Source organism: Oncorhynchus masou, chromosome 5, assembly GCF_036934945.1.
Source record: "Oncorhynchus masou masou isolate Uvic2021 chromosome 5, UVic_Omas_1.1, whole genome shotgun sequence".
NCBI lineage: Eukaryota > Metazoa > Chordata > Actinopteri > Salmoniformes > Salmonidae > Oncorhynchus > Oncorhynchus masou.
The window spans coordinates 56,560,528-56,587,128 of NC_088216.1; the positions used below are offsets into that span (position 1 = coordinate 56,560,528).

At 42.0% G+C, this 26,601-nt stretch overlaps 1 protein-coding gene across 5 annotated transcripts; it reads right to left on the minus strand.

Moving 5' to 3' along the window:
• On the minus strand, positions 1–25,357 carry LOC135539917 (cyclic AMP-dependent transcription factor ATF-1-like). 5 transcript variants are annotated; one of them, XM_064966171.1, is made up of 8 exons: positions 25,006–25,357; positions 23,171–23,271; positions 16,378–16,500; positions 7,882–7,979; positions 3,001–3,140; positions 2,379–2,582; positions 2,022–2,166; positions 1–905 (listed from the first exon to the last, which is right to left on the minus strand). In XM_064966171.1, exons 2-8 carry the CDS (start codon positions 23,264–23,266, stop codon positions 761–763), a joined length of 951 nt encoding a protein of 316 aa, XP_064822243.1. In that variant the 5' UTR covers positions 23,267–23,271; positions 25,006–25,357; the 3' UTR covers positions 1–760. The 5 variants fall into 5 exon arrangements, with proteins under 5 accessions (XP_064822243.1, XP_064822241.1, XP_064822242.1 ...); XM_064966169.1 differs by lacking the exon at positions 25,006–25,357 and adding an exon at positions 24,884–24,979; XM_064966170.1 differs by lacking the exon at positions 25,006–25,357 and adding an exon at positions 24,884–24,977 and having other exon boundaries at positions 2,403–2,582.
• Between the last annotated feature and the right edge of the window lie 1,244 nt (positions 25,358–26,601).

Here is a 26,601-nt window from a genome sequence, read left to right on the forward strand (position 1 = left end):
TATGTAAAGACTGTAAAAATATTTATTTCAATTTACTTACAGAATGAATGACATTGCTTTCCCTCTTTTTGTTTGATTCGCTCATTCCCCCTCTCCAGAAATAGAAAATAAATATTACCCTGCCATTGTGTGTTCTCCCTGATAGATTGTCTTAGTAACAGCAAAGTCCGCCTTACACAATGTTATCTTATCTAATACCCCTTACATCCCTCTTGACAAGGATAAGGAATGGTACTTGTAACATTTCCTCATGGGGGAAAGAATGGGGGTGGGGGTGGAAATAGCTGGTTCACATAAAAAAAAAATACATGAAATCACGTCATAGAAGTCATCATACAATCAATACAGCCGCAAATTGATAGATGTTAAAAACTGCAAATTGAACCTACTGCTACACAAGGAAAATAAGGAGCCGATTCTGGAAAAGGGGGATACAATTGGAAATTGAATGTCAATGATAAAGCTCACAAAATATATACAAATTTAAGCGTTAGTAATCCATTTGTTAGCGCAATAAAAAGACAATGAAAAACAATCAACCTCTTTCACACCCTTTCATTGTCTTTTAAAAATGGGACAGTTCCCATGGCCACCACTCACAACATGTTAAAACAGAGTATAAAACACAAACTGAGGAGGAGGATTTCAGGTCTGAAATGAAATGGTGTTCCCGGTTAACCCCGTGTTGTCCATGTGGCAGAGCTGAGCCGCTCACTGCCGTTAAATGTCCTGTTCGCTGGGTGGCTTCTCTTCCTCCTGGTTATCCTGTTTTGACACAGTACAGGTCCTTTAACGTCTTGAGTTCCTCAATGAGAGTCTTGTTTTGGTTCTCCAGCACCGCCACACGATTCTCCAGACATTTGACGTATTGCTTCTTTTTCCTGCGACACTCACGGGCAGCTTCCCTGTCAGGGAGAAACACAGAAAACGGCTTTAGAGGATTACATTTAAAGAGCGACTGAACTCATTGATTCTCCATGTGTTTTTCTGTTGCGCATTAAAGAAAATCAAGATTTCAGTCTTAGTGGTGTGGTTCGATGTGGGTGTCTACTATATCATATCCTTGCAGTAATGTTGATTGTTCCTAGTCGGTCACCATTCCAAGCAGGCCACTACACCACATGGCTTAGCAACCACGTGACGCAGCATGGCAACGTGTACGTGATTGGTCAGGGAATTCCATGCTTCGAGCATCCTGCTTTCTAGATGTTGCCATTTTTGAAAAAAGTTGAATTTCTGAGGCTAACATTAGCTCACAAATGTGATTTTAAAACATTTTTTTTTATTTAACTAGGTCAGTTAAGAACAAATTCTTATTTACAATGACAGCCTACCCCGGCCAAACCCAGACGACACTGGGCCAATTTTGCGCCGCCCTACGGGACTCCAATCACGGCCGGCTGTGATGCAGCCTGGATTCGAACCAGGTACTACAGTGACGCCTCCTGCACTGAGATGAAGTGTCTTAGACCACCGCACCAATCGGAAGTTTTAGTTGTGGGAAAAAAAGCCTTTTATAAAAGAACTCTCATTCTTGCAATATAAGACATTGTCGCAAATGCTATCTAATCAAGTCTGAGGCGCTGTGCGCTAATGGTTACTTTGGCTGTCTGTAAATAAGCGGCAGGGTAGTAGATCGAGTCTGGTGAGCGATTGAATAGTGTGCACTACAGCACACCAGGCAGCTGTGATCCAGATGATTTGATTACTGCCAGCCGTGATTACGGTGCCAGGCAGCAGTCCTGTGTGGGCAGGTTTGAAATCAAAACCCAACCATCATGTAAGTTGAGATATCTTCAGTTACAAAAATCTCACAAAACACTTTTGGAATATACTGACTTTATGATTCTACTTACACTCTAGTACATTTTCGTTCTGGAATAAATGTTTGACAAATATCGATGCCACATAGGCCTTTTTCAACCAGAGAAGTGGGTTCACACACTAACAGACAAAGGGACCAACTGTGCAACACATCCTTATACAAAAAATAAAATAAAAAAATACACACACACACACACCTGTTCTTGGCGAGGCGGATCTCTCTCTTCATGGTGGGGTCGCCACTCTTTTGTTCAGATATTCCTACAGGGGAAGTCATGACCACGGTCTGTTGCGCTGTGGGTGCCGTGCGGATCTGGTACGTCTGCATCTCTCCTCCTGCATCTGAGGAGGATGAGGCCAATTAAAACAGTAGATGAGAGCATCTCCTCTTCAAAATCTCAACACATTACAATGTGGACCGCAAGCTGGGATCAGTGGATATTTTACACACCTTCAGAGAAGCTTTAGTGACAATACAAGACAATTATTGGGGGGAGGGGGGTTTAGCAGGCACTACTGGGTACTTCTCCTTGTGGTATTGTCTCAACGCTTACCGTGAGTCATGAAGCCATACTCACTCTGTACGACCACCTGGTTGCTGGGCACAAGTATCTGCTGTCCATCAGGCGTCTGAGCGTACTGTAGGATGGTGGTGCCCTGTTGTTGGCCTGAGTTGGTCATGGTGAGAGTCTGTAACCCCTGGAGACCCTCTGACCCAGGGCTGGCCAGCTGGATGGCACCATTAGGGGCAATGGTAACTACAGACAAACACACAGGAAGTTAGGGACAATGGTAACTACTAGGTATGACGGGCACTGATATGAGAGAGAAAAAAGTTGCATTTGTTTTGATATATACATTTTTATAAAAGAAACTGCAACTGTGTGAAGGTTCACTTTTCTGTTCATGCCCATGGCTGCCTGAGTTGAAAGCCTGTGAAAAGTTGAGGATTTGTGCATGCTTACAGTACCACACATCAGGAGCCAGTTTGCACTCCCTGTCCCCGGCGGTACGATATATTTTCACAAAACTGTAGAAGCCCATTATTGATGATCCCTTACTCAACAAGTGCCTCCAATTCTAACAATATCTACCTGTATAATCTATTTATGGTGACATAATTATGCACTGGTAGGATGGTGTGGTTGTAGTGCTATGTAGTAGGGCAACCCTTACTGTATTGGCCACTACTCGTCTGGTAGATTGTCTGGGTGTTGGGCATTGTCACTGTGGTCATGCCAGAGGAAGCAGGGTTTTCATCCTCTCCTTCATTCCGTGATGCCACCTCCTCAGCAGACAGCTCATTGAGGATCTTCCTACAGACCACCGTGAAGAAGCGGGAGATTACTCATACAATAATCCATTACAGAAATCCTTATACTAAAACATACAATGCTACAGAACCAAAGTAATGAGACTGGAAAATTAATGGACAAGTGGCTCACTAGTGTTGGAATCGGCTAAACTTTGATCATTGAGATAGGAAATGAAAGAGACTGGGTTATGGTCAGAAGTTAATGGTTCTCTGAAGAAAAACAATGGACATCTGTGGATTAGATGAAGGAATGTGTTGAGGTCAGGAGGGGAGGACAGATTATTTTAAGGCAGTAAAATGTGTCATCCTGTTACCCTCTATTAGTTTCCTGTGGAGCCATAAACTAAGGAGGAGTGTCTTAAGTAGGATGTATATAACTGTGAAGAACGAAATGTTTTGCGGTCTGATTACAGCTGTACAGAACCTTTGGGAATGATTAAAAATGAATCCATGCTTTTGTTACTTCTAGGTTAGACTACTGTAATGCTCTACTTTCCAGCTACCCGGATAAAGCACTAAATGAACTTCCGTTAGTGCTAAATACGACTGCTAGAATCCCGACTAGAACCAAAAATGTTGATCATATTACTCCAGTGCTAGCCTCCCTACACTGGCTTCCTGTTAAGGCAAGGACTGATTAAGGTTTTACTGCTAACCTACAAAGCATTACATGGGCTTGCTCCTACCCATCTTTCCGATTTCGTCCTGCCGTACATACCTACACGTACGCTACAGTCACAAGACGCAGGCCTCCTAATTGTCCCTAGAATTTCTAAGCAAACAGCTGGAGGCAGGGCTCTCACCTATAGAGCTCCATTTTTATGGAATGGTCTGCCTACCCATGTGAGAGACGCAGACTCTGTCTCAACCAACCTTTAAGTCTTTACTGAAGACTCATCTCTTCAGTGGGTCATATGATTGAGTGTAGTCTGGCCCAGGAGTGTGAAGGTGAACGGAAAGTCACTGGAGCAACGAACTGCCCTTGCTGTCTCTGCCTGGCGGTTCCCCTCTCTCCACTGGGATTCTCTGCCTCTAACCCTATTACAGGGGCTCAGTCACTGACTTACTGGTGCTCTTCCATGCCGTCTCTATGAGGGGTGCATCACTTGAGTGGTCTTCCTGTCCGGGTTGGCGCCCCCCCTTGGGTTGTGCCGTGGCGGAGATCTTTGTGGGCTATACTCGGCCTTGCCTCAGAATGGTAAGTTGGTGGTTGAAGATATCCCTCTAGTGGTGTGGGGGCTGTGCTTTGGCAAAGTGGGTGGGGTTATATCCTGCCTGTTTGGCCCTGTCCGGGGGTATCATCGGATGGGGCCACAGGGTCTCCTGATCCCTCCTGTCTCAGCCTCCAGTATTTATGCTGCACTAGTTTGTGTCGGGGGGCTAGGGTCAGTCTGTTATATCTGGAGTATTTCTCCTGTATTATCCGGTGTCCTGTGTGAATTTAAGTACGCTCTCTCTAATTCTCTCTTTCTTTATTTCTCAGAGGACCTGAGCCCTAGGACCATGCCTCAGGACTACCTGGCATGATGACCCCTCGTTGTCCCCAGTCCACCTGGCCGTGCTAATGCTCCAGTTTCAACTGTTCTGCCTGCGGCTATGGAAACCTGACCTGTTCACTGATTATTATTTGACCATGGTGGTAATTTATGAACATTTCAACATCTTGGCCATGTTCTGTAATAATCTCCACACAGCACAGCCAGAAGAGGACTGGCCACCCCTCATAGCCTGGTTCCTCTCTAGGTTTCTTTCTAGGGAGTTTTTCCTAGCCCACGTGCTTCTACACCTGCATTGCTTGCCGTTTGGGGTTTAAGGCTGGGTTTCTGTACAGCACTTTGATATATCAGCTGATGTAAAAAAGGGCTATATAAATACATTTGATTAAATTAAACTTGGTTAAAGCTTCTCTAGTGTTAGGTTCTTATTTTTCAGAGTAAATAACTCCCGAACACTAGTAAACATTAAAATATATCATTGTAGGAGTACAGCAGTAGCTCATCCTAGGGAAATGTTTTAAAATTGGTCCTGATGGTGGCAAAGAGGGCAAACAGCTTTAACCCCGGCATTGCTGCTAGCAGCTTTAAATTTGGAAAGACAGCCATGAATCATAATAGCTACAGTATTCAGACCCCTTGACCTCTTCCACATTGTTACATTACAATTTTATTCTAAAATGGATTAGTCCCCCCCTCCATCTACACACAACACCCTATAATGACAAAGCTGAAAACAGGTTTAGAAAAAAAAAAGTCTCCCAGTCCCTGCCAAATATCCCTAAAGTATGATGCTGCCACCACAGGAGATGGTGCCAGGTTTCCTCCAGACATGACGCTTGGGATTCAGGCCAAAGACTTCAATCAGACCAGAGAATCTGGCGGGCTGTCATGAGGTATTTTACTGAGGAGTGGCTTCCGCCTGGCCATGCTACCATAAAAGGCCTGATTGGTTGAGTGCTGCAGAGATGGGAGAACCTTCCAGAAGGACAACCATCTCCAAAGAGGAACTCTGTCAGAGTGAACATTGGGTTCTCAGTCAACTCCCTGAACAATGTCCTTCTCCCCGATTGCTCAGTTTGTGCCTCAACAAAATCCTGTCTTGGGAGGACTAAAGACAATTCCTTCTACCGCACGGCTTGGTTTTTGCTCTGACATGCACTGTCAACTATGGGACCTTGTATAGACAGGTGTGTGCCTTTCCATATCATGTCCAATCAATTGGATTTACCACAGGTGGACTCCAAGTTGTAGAAAAATCTCAAGGATGAGCAATGGAAACATGATGCATTTCAAGTTCCATCGAGTTCCATTTCAAGTCTCAAAACAAAGGGTCTGAATACTTATGTAAATAAAGTTTTGGGGGGGAATAAATTTACAAAAATGACTAAAATTTGTTTTTCACTTTGTCATTATGGAGTATTGTGTGTAGATTGTTTAAATAAAAATTCCTCAGCAACTTCAGAAGGCTGTAGCGTAAAAAAAAAATGGAAAAAGGTCAAGGGGTCTGAATACTTTTCCAATGCACTGTACATACGTTGTCTCAACTGTATCAAAAAAGTTGTTTTCGTTGTTGGCTACCTAGCTAGCTAATTGCATACAGGTAAAGTTACAGCCAGCTAGCTAGCTGAGCTGGCCAGTTGCATTCTGCTCTTAATGCTGATTGCTGATGTGCTAAGCCATGCATGACCTAATGATAATCTTTGTCATGTTGGTCAGTTTGTCATGTTTACCTAGCTAGCTACTGAAATTAGCCACTGTGGTGCGAATGCTAATCAAACTCCATGTTAAGTGATAGGGACATGCTAAGTTGGCTAGCTAGTCACAATGAAATTATGGCTAAATAGTTAGCCATCTACACTGGATTATAGAACTCGGATGTTTTTTTGCATGTTCAACTAGCTGGTAATTATCTAGTTAAACGATTCCTAAATCCATTAAGTTATCGTGTAGTGTCTGCATTGCAATTGTATGGCTGGAAGCAGGTTGAGTGTACAGGGCATTTTAGTACAGCTGTAGCAGTCAACAGGTAAAGATATAGGAGATTAATTAATTTGTATTAACCTGGAATTTGTTTTTCAGCATAAACCTGCTCTCCGTCCCCAGTACAAGGAGATGAACGAGGGTGAACAACCAACATTTCAGGTATTTTGTCTTTGTACTTTGAGCTTATTGCTTGTACTTTGGGTCAAGGAATGTTATTGCTGGCGTGCAATGTCTATTTTTGTCTGCTTTCTTCAATTACAGCTTCAATTGTCTGGAGCCTAGTGTTGTTGCAGCCAAGGCGCTTTCACTCAGCTTTGACCAGGTTTCAGCTGCTGTGCAACGTTGATGTCTTTCCTCCCAGAGATGTGCAACCATCCCCCATGCATGTATTTTTTTTTGTTGAAAATCAGGACTTTTGCACTGAAAAGGCTATGGGCATTACATGTCCTGCTCCAAAGCACAGGACAGAAATATGCTATTTTCAGGTCTCTCCAAAGATGTTAGACCGGGCTCTGGCTGGGCCACTCAAGAACATTGAGACTTGTCCTGAAGCCACTCCTGCGTTGTCTTGGCTGTGTGCTTAGGGTCATTGTCCTGTTGGAAGGTGAACCTTCTCCCCAGTTTGAGGTCCTGAGTGCTCTGGAGCAGGTTTACATCAAGGATCTCTGTACTTTTCTCCATTCATCTTTGCCATGATCCGGAATAGTCTTCCAGTCCCTGCCCCTGAAAAACATCCCCACAGCATGATGCTGTCACCACTATTCTCCCATCGCCACATAGGAACTCTGGAGCTGACCAAGTCTCTTCTCCACCGTTTACTGTTTAGATTTTTTAAATACATTTGCTAAAATTTAAAAAAAAAAACTGTTTTCGCTTTGTCATTGGGTATTGTGTGTAGATTGAGGATAAATATTTATTCAATCTATTTTAGAATAAGGCTGCAAGGTAACAAAATGTGGAAAAGTAAAAGGGTCTGAATTATTTCTGAATGCACAGTATGATATACCCTTTTGAAGCAGAGTCTGTACTTTTACCTAATGTAAAAAGTAACATTTAAACATTTAAAATGTTGGAACATAACACCAAAAAGAGAAGGTGGTGAGGTCACAAATCAGGTGTTAAACTAGGTGAAAAGGTGACTTGAGCGCCACCAATATCCCAGTCCATCACCAGCATAGACCTCTGCAGTCTGCACATACTACTTTCCACCACTACATGGACAGGTTAAGATGGTGTTTGATACAACAGCGCGGTGGCAGGTACCTGTAGGAGGGCCGTCTGGCCAGTATCTCTCTGGTTTTCTGGGCAGAGGCTCCACTGTCTGAGGAGTCCTGGGAATCGTCACTGTCTGAGCCCTGGCCCTGTGGAGGAGAAGAGACACCGGTACAGGAGTTACACCATGTTTACTTAGAATGTCCTGCACAGTCAAATCATTGTGATGTTTTGATGAAATCAGATCATGGAAAATGAGTGTTGCTGGTACATTGATAAAGTTATTGGTCAACTTCCCCATGTCAAACACTTGAATTCAGAAGGCGGGATTGTGATATAAAAAAATCTAATTTAAATACACCAATGGTAACATCTTATTCTCTTACCTAATTTAAATACGTACCGCCTTGTAACCAACGTCGCAGAAGGTGTGGTTGCAGAGGGGTGTGGTTTACAAAGCTAGAAAGCTAATCTACTGGTGCCAAAATTTGACTGCAACGTGTCAGCAAATAAAAATTAAAGAGTCTAAAGAAGGCCAGTTTTATTGCTTCTTTAAATCAGAACAGTAACTGTGCTAACATAATTGCAAAATGGTTTTCTAATGATCAATTAGCCTCTTAAAATTATAAACTTGGATTCGCTAACAACGTGACATTGGAACATAGGACTGATGGTTGATGATAATGGGCCTCTGTCGCATATGTAGATATTCCATTTCAGGCTACAATAGTCATTATCAACATTAACAATGTCTACACTGTATTTTTGATCAATTTGATGTTATTTTTAAGGTGGGCAAAAAAAAAAGGCTTCTCTTTCAAAAACAAGGACATTTTTAAGTGACCCCAAACTTGAACAGACCGACAGACAAGAATAGGATATTTTAAAAAAATTAAAAACTCAGCGCAAAAAAAAATCCCCTTTTCAGGACCATCTTTCAAAGGACCCCCCCCCCCCCAATTTAAAAAAAAAAATAACTTGTAAAGGGATTACACTGTTTCTCATGCTTGGTCAATGAACCATCAACAATTAATGAACATGCGGAACGGTCATTAACACACTAACAGCTTACAGACGGCAGGCAATTAAGGTCACAATTATGAAAATTAGGACACTAAGAGTCCTTTCTACTGACTCTGAAAAACACCAAAGGAAAGATGCCCAGGGTCCCTGCTCATCTGCGTGGACGTGCCGTAGGCATGAGGACTTCAGATGTGGCCAGGGCAATAAATACCAATGTCTGTACTGAGAGACGCCTAAGACAGCGCTACAGGGAGACAGGACAGACAACTGATCGTCCTCACAGTGGCAGACCACGTGTAACACCTGCACAGGATCGGTACATCCGAACATCACACCTGCGGGACAAGTACAGGATGGCAACAACAAGTTGCAATTCTTTTACACCAGGAACTCGCAATCTCTCCATCAGTGCTCAGACTGTCCGCAATAGGCTGAGAGAGGCTGGACTTATTGGCTTGTAGGCCTGTTGCGAGGCAGGTCCTCACCAGATGTCAAGGGGCAACAACGTCGCCTATGGGCACATACCCACTTGTCGCTGGACCAGGCAGGACTGGAAAAAAAGAGCTCTTCACTGACGAGTCGCGGTTATGTCTCACCAGGGGCGATGGTCGGATTTGTGTTTATCATCGAAGGAATGAGCGTTACACGAGGCCTGCACTCTGGAGCGGGATCGATTTGGAGGTGGAGGGTCCATCATGGTCTGGGGCGGTGTGTCACAGCATCATCAGACTGAGCTTGTTGTCATTGCAGGCAATCTCAATGCTGTGCGTTACAGGGAAGACATCCTCCTCCTTCATGTGGTACCCTTCCTGCAGGCTAATCCTGACATGACCCTCCAGCATGACAATGCCACCAGCCATACTGCTCGTTCTGTGCGTGTTTTCCTGCAAGATAGGAATGTCAGTGTTCTGCCATGGCCAGCGAAGAGCCCAGATCTCAATCCAATTGAGCACATCTGGGACCTATTGGATCAGAGGGTGAGGGCTAGGGCCCATTCCCCCCAGAAATATCCAGGAACTTGCAGGTGCCTTGATGGAAGAGTGGGGGAAAATCTCACAGCTAAGAACTGGCAAATCTGGTGCAGTCCATGAGGAGAAGATGCACTGCAGTACTTAATACAGCTAGTGGCCACACCAGATACTGAATTAATTTTGACCCCCCCTTTGTTCAGGGACACATTATTCAATTTCTGTTAGTCACATGTCTGTGGAACATGTTCAGTTGTTGAATCTTATGTTCATACACTTAACATTTACATGTTAAGTTTGCTGAAAATAAACGGTTGACAGTGAGAGGATGTTCCTTTTTTTGCTGAGTGTATATTATAGAGTATATATCATATACAAACATTGCCTGGCAGGAAATTAAAAGTATGTGGACAGCCCTTCAAAATTTGTGGATTCCTCTGTTTTAGCCACATTTGTTGCTGACAGGTGTATAAAATTGAGCATACAGTAAGGCAATCTCCTTACAAACACTGGCAGTAGAACGGCCTTCCTGAAGAGTTCAGAGACTTTCAACGTGGCGCCATCATAAGATGCCACCTTTCCAACAAGTCAATTTGTAACACTTCTACCCTGCTGGAGCTGCCCCGGTCAACTGTAAGTGTCATGTGATAGTGAAGTGGAAATGTCCAGGAGCAACAACGGCTCAGCCGTGAAGTAGTAGGCCACAAAAGCTGACAGAACGGGACTGCCGAGTGCTGAAGCGCACAGCGCTTAAAAATGCAACACTCACTACTGAGTTCCAAACTGCCTCCAGAAGACTTGTCGGCACAAGAACTGTTCGTCAGGAGCTAGATGAAATGGGTTTCTGTGGCCGAGCGCACACAAGGATAAGATCGCTTGCATTGCGCATGGTCGTGTCGTTCTGGAGTGGCGTAAAGCTGGCCGCCACTGGACTCTGGAACAGTAGAAAAGCGTTCTCTGGAGTGATTTAATTACACTTCACCATCTGGCAGTCCAGTGGACGAATCTGGGTTTGGCAGGGGCCAAGGCAACGCTACCTGCCCGAATGAATAGTGCCAACGGTAAAGTTTGGTGGAGGAACAACCAGGGAAGCAAACTAGTCACCTTTTGGCAAAATTTGATGTGTAGATCCAATGACAAAAGTTTGGGCGGCAGGGCTTTAGATCTTTACTGGCTTTATGCGAACGAGTGATGCGCGCTTGGAGCAATACTGGCTGTATCCAAGGCTCAGCCAATCGTTCACATAACAGAATGCAGCACGCAACTGAAGAGAGAAAAAACAACCAATTTGCAAGTTACAGAATCAGCGCGCGCTGAAAGAGCAAAATTTCCGTTTACCAGCTACAGCAGCGCGTCCCCTGAACGATAATGAAGAGGTAGACGAGAAGCCTGACCACGGAGAAGGTGATGAAGCGTACTTCATGAGCCGTAACCGAAAAACTGGTATTTGGAAAGTTTGAGGTGAGGGAGGAAGTGTGGTGGAACAAGTATTCTTAAGCACCTTGCTACAGTAGCTGGATCGAATTCTCCGTTAGCTAGCCAGAAAAATGTTGACTAATAACATCACAACATAAGATGAGCTAACGTTAGTAACTAGAGCATAACTATTTGCATTAGTATTAACTGGTATACGACTCCTTGCCGTTCCTTAAGTTACAGCGCGTTAGTTGCTTACTGGACCCTGTCAATCTGTGTAAAGTGTTACTACTCTAGTTAATTGTTATATGAACTAATGTTTCACCCCTTTCCTTAAAAAAGGGGTATGCCAGGTCTACTCTGCCTGAAAGAGATCAATTATGCCAATAAAGGGTATCATGCTCTGGTGTCACATTGTAGAATCGATGTCCACAGGCAGAAAGTGCACAACGTAATAATGTTCAGTGTAGCCCAAATACGTTGTTTTTGTTGTGTTGATTTTGACTAACACGTGAGTAAGGGGGGGGAGAATTAGAGGCTACATGTTGATTGAAATTTACATTTTTTATTTCACCTTTATTTAACCATGAAGGTCATTTGAGAACAAGTTGTCATTTACAACTACGAACTGGCCAAGATAAAGCAAAGCGACAAAAGCGACAGCATTACACATGGGATAAACATACGTACAGTCAATAACACACAACAAAAATCTGTATACAGTGTGTGCAAATGAAGGGGGTAAGGTAATAAATAGGCCAAGTGGTAAAGTAATTAGAATTTACACTGGAGTGATATGTGCAGATGAGGATGTGCAAGTAGAAATACTTGTGAGCGGAAAAACCAGGAGGAGGTAAGTAGTTGGTTGGATGGGCTATTTACAGATGGGCTGTGTACAGCTGCAGCGATTGGTAAGCTGCTCTGACAGCTGACGCTTAAAGCTAGTGAGATAAGTCTCCAACTTCAGTGATTTTTGCAATTCGTTCCAGTCATTGGCTGCAGAGAAGGAAAGGCGGCCAAAGGTGTTGGCTTTGGGGATGACCAGTGAAATATACCTGCATGCTACGGGCGGGTATTGCTATGGTGACCCGTGAGCTGAGATAAGGCGGCGCTATACCTAGCAAAGACTTATAGATGACCTGGAGCCAGTGGGTATGGCCAGCCAACGAGAGCATACAGGTCGCAGTGGTGGGTAGTATATGGGACTTGGTGACAAAACGGTGACAAAACGCATGGCACTGTGATAGCAAATTGGATGCAGTCTGAGTGTTGGAGGCTAATTTGAAAATTACATCACCAACGTCAAGAATCAGTAGGATAGTCAGTTTTACAACGACGGTAAGTTTGGCAGCATGAGTGAAGGCGTCTTTGTTGCGCAATAGGAAGCTGATTCTAGATATAACTTTGGATTGGAGATGCTTAATGTGAGTCTGGAAGGAGAGTTTACAGTCTAGCCATACACCTAGGTATTTATAGTTGTCCACATATTCTAAGTCGGAACCGTCCAGAGTAGTGATGCTAGTCGGGCGGGCAGTGATCGGTTGAAGAGCATGCATTTCATTTTATTAGCATTTAAGAGCAGTTGAAAGCCAGAGAAGGAGTGTTATGGCATTGAAGCACGTTTGGAGGTTTGTTAAGTGTCCAAAGGGCCAGATGTATACAGAATGGTGTCGTCTGCGTAGAAGTGGAGCAAAGAATGACCCGCAGCAAGAGCGACATCAATATATACTGAGAAAAGAGTCGGCTCGAGAATTGAACCCTGTAGCACCCCCATGGAGACTGCCAGAGGTCTGGACAACAGGTCCTCCGATTTGACACACTGAACTCTGAGAATGAGTTAGTGAACCAGGCGAGGCAGTCAGAGAAACCAAGGCTGTTGAGTCCGGCGATAAGAATACGGTGATTGACAAAGTTGAAAGCCTTGGCCAGGTTGATGAAGACGGCTGCACAGTACTGTCTTTTATCATCTCCTATAGTGGCCACTATAATATAGTAAAAATATAAAGCACGTCTCATTCAATTTCTACTTTAAGATGGGGTTTTTTCACAAGTGCAATACTTAGATATAGGCTGTGTGTGGTCACAAGCATTCTATTATAAAGGCTGTCATGGCAAACTGCAATATTAGTGTATTGCTTTTTCCCAAGACTTGAGTGTCATTTGCAGTGAAGTCTAGGCAACAAATAAATCAAATTTGCTGACATCTCAAAGTGCTGTACAGAAACCTAGCCTAAAACCCCAAACAGCAAGCAAAGCAGTGGCTAGGAAAAACTCCCTAGAAAGGCCAAAACCTAGGAAGAAACCAGGCTATGAGGGGTGGCCAGTCCTCTTCTGGCTGTGCCGGGTGGAGATAACATTACATGTTCAAATGTTCATAAATGACCAGCATGGTCAAATACGAATAATCACAGTAGTTGTCGAGGGTGCAGCAAGTTAGCACCTCAGGAGTAAATAACGACACAACACGCATTTCCTTGCAGGTAACCATAGTTGACAGAGGAAGAACAATGATTCCAAGCACAACGCCTCCTTTTGAAGCTTCCAGTCTGTTATTCAAACTCAATCAGCATAACAGAGTGATCTCCGGCCTCGTCTCCATCAACACTCATACCTAAACGAGAGAATCACTGGCATGCTGTCAGATGGTCCTTTTGTGGCAGGGCTGAAATGCAGTGGAAATATTGGGGGGGGGGAATTCAGTTCATTTGCATGGCAAAGAGGGACTTTGCAATTCATCTGATCACTCTTCATAACATTCTGGAGTATATGAAAATTGCCATCATAAAAACTGAGGCAGCAGACTTTGTGAAAATTAAGATTTGTGTCATTCTCATCTTTTGGCCACGACTGTACACACACACAAACACACAGCTGAAGTCGGAACTTTATATACACCTTAGCCAAATACATTTAAACTCAGTTTCACACAATTCCTGACATTTTAGTAAAAATTCTCTGTCGTAGGTCAGTTAAAATAAAAGTGGTGACCCTAAGAATGTGAAATGTCAGAATAATAGTAGTGATTTATTTCAGCTTTTATTTATTTCATCACATTCCCAGTGGATCAGAAGTTTACATACACTCAATTAGTACTTGTTAGCGTTGCCTTTAAATTGTTTAACTTGGGTCAAATGTTTTGGGTAGCCTTCCACAAGATTCCCACAATAGGTTTTGTGGATTTTGGCCCATTCCTCCTGACAGAGCTGGTGTAACTGAGTCAGGTTTGTAGGCCAACTTGCTCGCACACGCCTTTTCAGTTCTGCCCACAAATTGTCTATAGGATTGAGGTCAGGGCTTTGTGATGGCCATTCCAATACCTTGACTTTGCTGTCCTTAAGCCATTTTGCCACAACTTCGTAAGTATGTTTGGGGTCATTGTCCTTTTGGAAGACCAATTTACAACCAAGCTTTAACTTCCTGACTGATGTCTTGAGATGTTGCTTCAATATATCCACATAATTTTCCTACCTCATGGTGCCATCTATTTTGTGAAGTACACCAGTCCCTTCTGCAGCAATGATGCTGCCACCCACGAGCTGGTGTAACGGAGTCAGGTTTGTAGGCCTCCTTACTGGCACACACCTTTTCAGTTGTGCCAAAACATTTTCTATATGATTGAGGTCAGGGCTTTGTGATGGCCACTCCAATACCTTGACTTTGTTGTCCTTAAGCCATTTTGCCACTACTTTGGAAGTATGCTTGGGGTCACTGTCCATTCGGGAGACCCATTTGCAACCAATCTTTACCTGATGTCTTGAGACGTTGCGTCAATATATCCACATAATTTCCCTTCGTTATAATGCCATCTATTTTGCGAAGTGTACCAGTCCCTCCTGCAGCAAAGCACCCTCACAACATGATGCTGCCACCCCCGTGCTTCATGGTTGGGATGGTGTTCTTCTGCTTGCAAGCCTCCCCATTTTTCCTCCAAACATAACGATGGTCATTATGACCAAAAGGTTCTATTTTTGTTTCATCAGACCAGAGGACATTTCTTCAAAAAGTATGATCTTTGTTCCCATGTGCAGTTGCAAACCGTAGTCTGGCTTTTTTATGGCGGTTTTGGAGCAGTGGCTTCTTCCTTGCTGAGCGGCCTTTCAGGTTATGTCGATATAGGACTCGTTTTACTGTGGATATAGATACTTTTGTGCCCGTTTCCTCCAGAATCTTCACCTTCGCTGTTCTTCTGGGATTGATTTTCACTTTTCGCCCCAAAGTACATTCATCTCTAGCAGACCGAATGAGTCTCCTTCCTGAGCGGTATGACAGCTGATCCCAAGGTGTTTATACTTGCATACTATTGTTGTTACAGATGAGCGTGGTACCTTCAGGCGTTTGGAAATTGCTCTTAAGGATGAACCAGACTTGTGGAGGTCTACACATTTTTTTCTGAGGTACTGGCTGATTTCTTTTGATTTTCTCATGATGTCAAGCAAAGAGGCACTGAGTTTGAAGGAAGGCCTTGAAATACATCCACAGGTACACCTCCAGTTGTGGTCCACAGGTACACCAACCGTCAGTTAAGGTGAGGTCCCCCGCCACTCAGCCTACTATCTCCCTCTCCACTTGGTCGGTCTTTTCAGACTTACTGGTAGTTTTTTGGTCTTAAGAGTTCTCAATTTTAGCATTTTTATCAGGAAAAAAAATACTATGGGTGATGTTTTAGTCAATCAAAAAGCTATTTTACATGGGAATCAGAATCACTGTTCAGGACCCTGACTTAAATTAGAATGTGGTGGTTCTAGAGTGTACAATATAGAGATATCTGCCCAATCAATCACACATTTACCCCAGTAATACTATTTGGCAAGATAACATAAGCTAAAGGCTAACAACGATTAAAGTATGCTAGAAGAACAGGGGACACCTCCATGTCCTCCGGAGGCACTGTAGTCCAGAGGCAGTATTCATAAAGCATCCCAGAGTAGGGTTGTTGATCTAGGATTAAAATCTAATTTTATTGGTCAAATACACATATTTAGCAGATCTTGTGGATGTAGCAAAATACTTGTGTACGTAATCTTATTCATTATGATCTTTATGGTAAAACTGATCCTAAAATCAGCAGCACTCCTACTCTGAGATGCTTTGTCAAAACGGGCCCGGGCCTAGTTCCTAGTTGTTGAGGAGCACCTCTTACCTGAATAGCCTGCAACTGTGGGGACTGGATGACAGACGACTGGGCCGACTGGATCACCCCCTGCACCTGGAACTGACCCCCAGGTAGCTGGACCACAGTCACAGGAGAGCCCCCTAGAGACATCTGCAAACACAGTCAGATTAGATGATGACACATGAGTGAATATTCAATCCTGTACTGTCCCATCCTTTGGATTCGGTTTGCTGTCCTATTAAAGCTACTCAGCCAGGTGACGCAGATGCAAACAGCAGTAGCAGGTAAATTTCCACAACTACTAAGAGCTTTGAAGTGCGAGACTCCCCTTCCCCTCTGTTGTTGTAGTATCGTAAAGCGCACCAGTGCACATACCCTGTGTGACTATGTGAGAGCGAAGCCATTCTGCTTTTGCTGAGACTACCTTTAGAGTCTGATGCAGCAACAACGAACACTAAAACAGCTGTGTCTGGGAATTGCCAGGGTTCTCACGATACTTAGCCGCTGATACAATATGTATTGTGATTCTATATGTATCCAGAGGTCACATTAAGGCAGGAAACAGAGCAACAATGTTTTGTACAGTGGTTCCTCCTCTAAAAGTTGCATCATACTGCAGCATGCCTTGTGGGCTGTTGCAGCATTCTGTGGCACGTTATATAATTGTCAGCCATTTTTCTGATAGTGCTAGTTTGACCACCAAAGGGCATCTTTGAGAAGCATTTGATAGTCTTCCAAATTGACATTTTTTGTAATAACACAGTATATGGGATTAATTAAGAAATTTGGCTCAATTAATATTATGGTGTTTCTATTCCGAGAAAAAAAGAGGAAAAAAAGCCTCAGGCTTTCCGTTAAGATGGAATGGAACATATGGCGCTGTACAACGTGACAATCAGGATTAGGCTACAGCATAAGAGGATTCTAAATTGCTTGCCTTCATTAGACAACTTGTTCCAATGTCTGTAAATCAGGGATATTTATTCCCATAGTAAATCGTTATGGATCGATAACTAAATCAACATATGCATTTTTGAAAGAGTATTTTTAGCAATATTTTATTAACAAAAGCATAAAGATGCTGATGAAGAAATAAAGTATATTCTTTTATATACTATACTGTATTTCTTCATCAGCATCTTTATGCTTTCGTTAATAAAATAATGCTAAAAATACTCTTTCAAAAATGCATATGTTGATTTAGTTATTATTGTAGGCAATATTTACTTGTCAGACTACACAATAGCCTAAAACAAATGCAGGTGGTTTTTGTGCAGTCTGACAAGTAAAACATAGCCTACAATACACACTGTAATAAAAATGGGAAAGTGCCAAATTCCTTAAATAAGAGAGAGCAGGCCACGTCTGTACTATTCCCTGATGGGGAGGAAGGAGTAGGCTGTCCTTGTAAATACCAATTTGTTTTTAACGGATTCCATATGTGTGGTTTTCACTATTATTCTACAATGTAGAAAATAGTCAAAATAAAGAAAAATCCTGGAATGAGTAGGTATGTCCAAACTTTTGACTAGTACTTGCTTAGTTAATATTATCGTGTTTCTATTCCAAGAAAAACCCTCTGGGTTTCCATTAGGATGGAACGGAAAATATGGCGCTGTACAGCGTGACGGTCGGCAGTACAGTACTGGGCTATTTAGCTAAAGAATCTCAGTGTCATGCGGGCAGGGCACGCGGGAGATGGGGGTTCAATTCCCCGACAGGGAGGAAGGAGTAGGCTGTCCTTGTAAGTAAGAATTTGTTCTTAACTGACTTGCCTAGTTAAATAGGTTACACTAAGAGCAAAACATTTCTGCACCCTAATTTTCTAATTCTAGTCTAACCAATACCCAAACAGAGATGAAAATAAAAAGCTCATTGATTTATCAAGACCAGTCCCCATGCATGTCGCCTAGCGGCATGAAACGGTGCCAAAATAGGTGTAGGCGTTTGCTTAAAATCCTATTGCTTCGAACTTCAATATGCTCTAAATTAATAAAGACCTACACCACTTTTAATAGCACATTACTCAACACTACTGAGACCCATTTTGCCTATGGTAGGCCTACAGTATATAAAAAAATGTTTTTTCCAATGACGTGACTCTCCACCAATAATTACATTTAGAGGATGGGGGATTCTAAATTAATATCTAAGGGGGATTTTCCGTTAAATATTCTCACAGATCCTAAGGGGCTTTTATATAATTCTAAATGAACTAATAAATCACTGTTTAAAAAGTAACAATATTTTGGGAGATTTTTTTTTTTTTCATTTAACCTAGATTGAGCGAGAAAAAGGCAATTCTTGAACATGGGGTTCGACACTCATTAATTTGTAAATAAAGCCGGTTTGTTATTTAGAATGACTTATCCTGGAGAAACCTAACTTGATTTTTTAGCAGACATCACTTGCTTATATTCAGTTAACATATATCTTAAGAATAAAAATGGAACATTTTAATTTCTCCATGCTTGTCTCAGAGCAGTGCAAAACGGTGCTGAAATAGACAACCACAGTGGGAAGGCATACAGTGGGAAGGCATACAGTGCAAAAAACGTATTTAGTCAGCCACCAATTGTGCAAGTTCTCCCACTTAAAAAGATGAGGCCTGTAATTTATCATACGTACACTTCAACTATGACAGACAAAATAAGAAAAAAATCCAGAAAAATCACATTAAAAATCCTACAATTAATTTATTTGCAAATTATGGTGGAAAATAAGTATTTGGTCACCTACAAACAAGCAAGATTTCTGGCTCTCACAGACATGTAACTTCTTCTTTAAGAGGCTCCTCTGTCCTCCACTCGTTACCTGTATTAATGGCACCTGTTTGAACTTGTTATCAGTATAAAAGACACCTGTCCACAACCTCAAACAGTCACACTCCAAACTCCACTATGGCCAAGACCAAAGAGCTGTCAAAGGACATCAGAAACAAAATTGTAGACCTGCACCAGGCTGGGAAGGCTGAATCTGCAATAGGTAAGCAGCTTGGTTTGAAGAAATCAACTGTGGGAGCAATTATTAGGAAATAGTAGGCATACAAGACCACTGATAATCTCCCTCGATCTGGGGCTCCACGCAAGATCTCACCCCATGGGGTCAAAATTATCACAAGAACGGTGAGCAAAAATCCCAGAACCACACAGGGGGACCTAGTGAATGACCTGCAGAGAGCTGGGAACAAAGTAACAAAGCCTACCATCAGTAACACACTACGCCGCCAGGGACTCAAATCCTGCAGTGCCAGACGTGTCCCCCTGCTTAAGCCAGTACATGTCCATGTCCAGGCCCGTCTGAAGTTTGTTAGAGAGCATTTGGATGATCCAGAAGAAGATTCACCAATTTGTAAGTCGCTCTGGATAAGAGCGTCTGCTAAATGACTTAAATGTAAATGTAAAAGATTGGGAGAATGTCATATGGTCAGATGAAACCAAAATAGAACTTTTTGGTAAAAACTCAACTCATCGTGTTTGGAGGACAAAGAATGCTGAGTTGCATCCAAAGAACACCATACCTACTGTGAAGCATGGGGGTGGAAACATAATGCTTTGGGGCTGTTTTTCTGCAAAGGGACCAGGACGACTGATCCGTGTAAAGGAAAGAATGAATGGGGCCATGTATCGTGAGATTTTGAGTGAAAACCTTCCATCAGCAAGGGCATTGAAGATGAAACGTGGCTGGGTCTTTCAGCATGACCATGATCCCAAACACACCGCCCGGGCAATGAAGGAGTGGCTTCGTAAGAAGCATTTCAAGGTCCTGGAGTGGCCTAGCCAGTCTCCAGATCTCAACCCCACAGAAAATCTTTGGAGGGAGTTGAAAGTCTGTGTTGCCCAGCAACAGCCCCAAAACATCACTGGTCTGGAGGAGATCTGCATGGAGGAATGGGCCAAAATACCAGCAACAGTGTGTGAAAACCTTGTGAAGACTTAAAGAAAACGTTTGACCTCTGTCATTGCCAACAAAGGGTATATAACAAAGTATTGAGATAAACTTTTGTTATTGACCAAATACTTATTTTCCACCATAATTTGCAAGTTAATTAATTAAAAATCCTAATGTGATTTTCTGGATTTTTTCTCTCATTTTGTCTGTCAAAGTTGAAGTGTACCTATGATGAAAATTACAGGCCTCTCATCTTTTTAAGTGGGAGAACTTGCACAATTGGTGGCTGACTAAATACCTTTTTGCCCCACTGTATATATATTAAAAAAAAGAAGATTTTTTTCTCTCCAAAAAATGACAGTGAGCAATTGTAATCTGAACAGGCCAAAATATAGCCCTGCTAATAGCCATAATGGCGCTGTACGAAAGAGTATTTTCCAGTAAGCAACAATTTGTTTACCTTCATTCGACAACTTTGTTCCAAAATGTCTAATTCAGTGATATTTATTCTCATAGTAATTCGTTATGGATCCATAACTAAATCAAACATCAGCATTTTGAAACAGTATTTATATCATTATTTTATTAACAAAAGCATAAAGATGCTGATGAAGAAATACAGTACTGTACAGTATATGCTTTTACATTTGTATAATAAAGCATTTAAGATAAGCCACCGGCATTTGTTTTGGGCTACTGTGCCGTCTGACAAGTAAACATAGCCTACAGTACATACTGTAGTAAACATGGGAAAGTGCCTAACTCCTTACATAAGGGAGAGCAGGCCATGTCCAGACTTTCTCGGTCTTTAATGCTTTTTCGGGTTGCATCAGTCAAAAACAGAAACTTCTGAGACACAGTATTAATGATGAACACCCGGAGGTTCACTGGTAAGCCACATTTGCCTCGGGAGCCATCCCAGTTTCTATTCTATGCCCACTCGTGGTATCTCTTCGGTTACACATCCTTGGAATAGCTGAACAGCACAATGGTCCGGGCGGCCCTTGCTGTGCCTGTGGAGCAGTTGGTCAAGTGCTGTTGTCAGAGGAGGAATGGAAATGTCAGGGTGAACCAACGACCTGACGAACCCACCACGTATGTTGACTGCCTGTCGGAGGTGGAGTTCCAGAGCTCACAGGTGTGCCTGGCATGGATTGTGACTTCATCTCGTTCCTCGCCCTTTTCAACACATCATTCTCCACCTGACTCTCCGCCAATGCCGCCTGACTCTCACATTACCGTTCACCAAACAATGATTTTAGAACTCCCCAACCCCCAAAAATATAAGCAGGAACGTTGGGTTGTCGAATCACGTAACCCTCCTGTTGTTTTCTTTTCATGTTAATTAAGTCTGTGTTCCCGGTCCAAAATGACCACCCCATTATAATCCATATTATCAAATAATTCTGCATTAGATCTTTTTAATCAACTTAAGTTCTTGTGAACATTACAACTTCTATTTATGGACTGTAGGCCTCATTGACCTGAGCTCATACAACTCGTTTGAGTAAAAAAAAAAAAACTAAAATGTATGGATTATTTTGATTATAACAAATACTCAGATGAAACAGTGCTATTTATCACAGACCTCTTTGTGTCAAAGTTTAACAAGGACTCTCCTCACCAGTGTCATGATCAAAGATATGATACGTGCTGCCAAAGAATGAATTGTGAGCAAGGCCTCAAAATGTTTATATACCAGAGCTGCAAGAAAAGTTCTATATATTATTGAAACCATGTTGCGATTGTTTGTGAGAATGGAACCACACCTGTTGGCATTGAGGGAAAGATTCTATTGGAGAAAGGTTCCTGTGGGGGTTGCCATGGAAGCCAAGAAGGGGAGTGAGGTGTGTGTGCTCAAACACACATGCATGCATGTGGAGGTCTGGGAGAGGAAGTGTGTCCATCTGATGAATGGACATGTGCCTGAACTCAATTTTATACACCAATTGTAGTCTCGCCCCTTCATTTTTAATGACCGGTCATTTTTAACCCAGGAACACCACAGGTGTACAAAAGTTAAGACACCCAAAATGTTATGAAAATCTTCAGAAATGTATTTTGTGTGTTCAGATGCCCTATGTGGACAAAGTCATGGAACCTTATGACAATCAGATTAAATGAACTACATTTTCAGAGAGAAAACCTGTAAAATCAGTCCAATTCAACTGGAACACAGCAGGAGGGTTAAGCAAGCAAAATTGCTTCGGTAAGAGGATGGCAATGCCGGTTTATTGTCCCAGCTTTAGATACTGTTGTATATCAAATTGTATAGGCTACCTTGCTCTATCCTTTCTTTCCTCTGGCAACAGCCCAACTCGCACATTATGTGCACACACAGAGGCGCACATGTCGATAGCTCTCTAACAACTTGAAAATGCGCCTCGAGTTCATACGATTCTCGTGAAACCATGTCTGTAGCAAATTGAGTTACAAAACCCCAATGCAAATGATCCGTCATCTAGAGTAGACCTTAGATGAGAAAAGTTAATTTAATGAATTATATGCTACAGAATGAGTTTCTTATTCTCAAGTAACCCATTTCACCCCACTTGGCCTTCTTATTACCGAAATGGCTAAAAAGCTCAAATTTGGAACAAGTCTGATCTAAAATAGTATAATTTAGATGTAAATATTTTTATTTTCAGTGTTGTTTAACTCCAGCAAGGTTAAAACATTTTTTTTTTCAAAGGATTTATTTGTTACTTTGAAAACTGTTGCAGTAATAAGAATTGTGGAAAAAAATCTGAAAAACTTTTATTAAATAGATAAGTACAGATCCTAATCTCAGTGATCCATGAGGAAATCGGGAAAAAATCCATTAATTTTCAGTACATTTTTGGTAAAATGCCAGTTGTAAGAATGACCCAATTGTTTATATTTTTGTTGAGTGGTGGAAACAATTAAAGCTGCAATATGTAACTTTTACCTGTTGGGCTATCTGGGAGATCTGGGAGGCTGTGATGGTGGTGGGGATGGTGACAGTCTGTGTCTCAGCGCCATTGCTGTTCTGCACCTCTTCCATTGTCACTGTGGAGGCAGATATACAGAAACATTTAAAGACCACTGGTAAACTTTCCCGATGGGACACTGGTGCGTATGGGCACTGGACAGAGCCCTCTCTGGCAAGTCTATTTTGTAAATAGAGGGATATGGTGGACAAGGACTGGACAGGCTGAGAATCTACATGGAAAGAGAGTACAGTCACCTATCCCACACAACTAAAAAAAAAAAATTTTTTAACGATTGACTAGCTAATTATTCGTCATAGCAAGATTTACTATGCACATCCACCAGGATATGTGTAGCTAATGAGAGTGTCTCACCAAGGATATGGTCTCAGGTAGCCTACTGGTTAGAGCGTTGGACTAGTAGCCGAAAGGTTGCAAGATCGAATCTGCCAAGGTAAAAAAAAAAAAATGTCGCTCTGCCCCTGAATAAGGCAGTTATTATGTTCCTAGGCAGTCATTGAACATAAGAATTTGTTCTTAGCTGACTTGCCTAGTAAAATAAATCAATAAAAACTAAGGGCATGATTGAAAATGCTGTACTAGCTACCAGTAGCTAGCTATTTACAAGGCTGACAGCACTAACCTGTGGTAGCTAGCTAGCTATACGTTTGTTAGCCAAGTGCGTTGTCTTTCTTGTTCAACATAACGTTAGCTGGTGTGGTCAACAGGCAAATTCCAATGTCGTTAGCTGGCCCGCACAATAAACCAGTTCACAATATGTAAGCATGGTTTGCTAGCGGAGTTCTCTAGCTAGTTATTAAGCAAGGTGAGCGTTTAGCTAACGTTACATAGGATCCTCTCATTTGAATACAAGCTAACTAGCTAGGTAAATTCGGGTGCGTTCGAAATGTCACTGGCCATCTACTGCGATTTCAGAACATTCGTCTGAGTGTGCCAGAGGGCAAAATAGCTGATGAATTTACGAACGCTCAACACCCCTTGAATATGGCGGGTGTGTCAGTAAACGTCGGCAACAATTTAATTACGTTTTTTGCGATCAGCAATTAGTCATCAACGCTCTGGATAACATGAAAACAGCCTAGTCAGCTCTGCTTGGGCGAGTGAGATGTTCTCTCATGCGTGTCTGGAAGTAACTAGCAACGTTAGTGGTTACCGTTGTGAGGTCAGAACGCTCGGATCAACCCTACTCCTCCGCCAGAGCGTCCAATGTGCACTCTGAACGCTCCAATAGAGCGAAACGCTTTTGAATTTACAAACGGACAATCTGACAACGCTCTAAATTTGAGTGTACTCTGGCACTCAAGATTGAATTTACGAACACACCCCTAGTAACTTTTGATAGTTATCAAACGTTACTAATTTATCTATTGCGAACTAACGTTAATTTGTCAAATTAGGCAGTATAACGTCAGCCAGCTAACACTAGCTAGCTGGCTAACTAAACATTGGTGGACAAGCCAGCTAACACTAGCTAGCTGGCTAATTAAACATTGGTGGACAAGCCAGCTATTCTTAACATTTGCCTTGTAGCTAGCTAACGTTAGCTAGCGTGGCTAGTATGTGCTTTTGTTTCAATGAATGAGCGAATTTTTGTAATACACAGTCACTGGCACGCAAGTACCCGCGTCAACGGACGTCAGCGATAAGGGGAACCATGATTAGCAACTTACCTTTCGACGAGGAGAGGGAGCCGACAGGCGCCATTATATTAGCAAAGCACACCATAAAATGGCATTGTGCAGTTCAGAGCGGAACATATGCAGACGGTCAAATCATCGAAAAGCGGTATTACCTTTACAATCCTTCGTGGACCTCAGCGATGGCGTTGATTATCACAAAAGCGCGTATAAATCACGGGGAAACAAATAGTTGTTAGCTAGCTAATTGCTAATATGGTAAATAAAAGGGCGGCGCACAACCATAAAAAAAAATAAAAACGGTGTATTTGTTTTTAAAGGAAGGAGGCGGAGATGCGCGCAGCCCCAGGAAGGACATATGACGTAATTGCTTCCTTTGAGAACTGTGATTGGTGTAAAAGTGTGTATAGTAAAACTATGATGACATAAAATAGATACAATGTCGCTGTCTCTGTAAACAAATTCCACATGCAGTTTTGTAAATAGCACTTAAAATGGCCACATCTGTAGTATATGGCCACCTTCAGTGGACATACAACTTCCTGAAATAGCTTAGTAATACTAAGCTATAGGTAAGCTTTAGGTACAGTATTTCTTAGTTGTATTCTTCAAAAACAAAGTGGTATATTTCAATAGTTGAAACGATCAATAAAATGTGACAGACAGCACCTTTAACAAATCCAGTTACCCACCCATACACATGAGCAATGTCCTTGAACTCAAGGAACTCGAAAAAAACCCAGAAAATAATGATTTGCTGTAAAATCAGTCTTTAATTCATTTTTTCAATTTCAGTATAAAACAGCAATTATAACCAATTTACTAAATGAAATGAGTGAAAATGGGGTTAGGGTAGTATAATTTAATCAAGTCTTTATTTAAAAAATAAATGAGCTAAATTAATTCAGAAGACAATTAAATCACTATGACTGACTATTGATATGACCTGTTTTTAAAATGCAACAGAACGTAATAAGCAACTACTCCTTTTGAAAATGGCATATGTGGCATCAAAATGAGTTAGGAACATTTATTCTATTGTCAAAATTGACTATAAAGTGTAAATAGGATAATTTTGGTCATAAAGTCAGTCTCATCCAAAACAGAGATTTGCGAGCTAATTAGGAAAAAATGGTATGTCACAGAATGAAGGGTACCGTAACTGTATGTATGTATGTATGTATGTATGTATGTGTGTGTGTGTGTGTGTGTGTATGTGTGTATGTATGTATGTATGTATGTATGTATGTATGTATATATATATATATATATATATATATATCTCACTCACAAATGACAAGGGGCTGAAGCTCATTTGAGATTTTGTGGCTAATTGAGGTAAAACAGTATTTCTGCTCATAGATTATGCATGTATGAATTACACATTGACACATCCAGCCCAAAGCCGGAGGTTTAAAAAAACGTACTGGTTGCCAAAGTACCGGAGCATGTCTTTAATATATAAATATTGAAGCATTTAATGAGACAACTAAAGGTGTGCAACGTGAAATTATTGTCCTATTTACATTTTGGACATTTATTGACAGTCCATAACTAGCCCCACAAATAGGCTATCCTAAGTGAAACCAACTTTGCCAAGGTAGCACACCAGCCCATTTAAGCTAATTGGAGAAAGAAGTTGGCTAGCTTCTGGCTAGTCTATGCTACTTCCAGACACAATACCTGGTTAGACTGTCAAGTATTCTAGAAGGGAGAGTGACTGACTAACTGTGTAATGTTTTGGCAGAGTG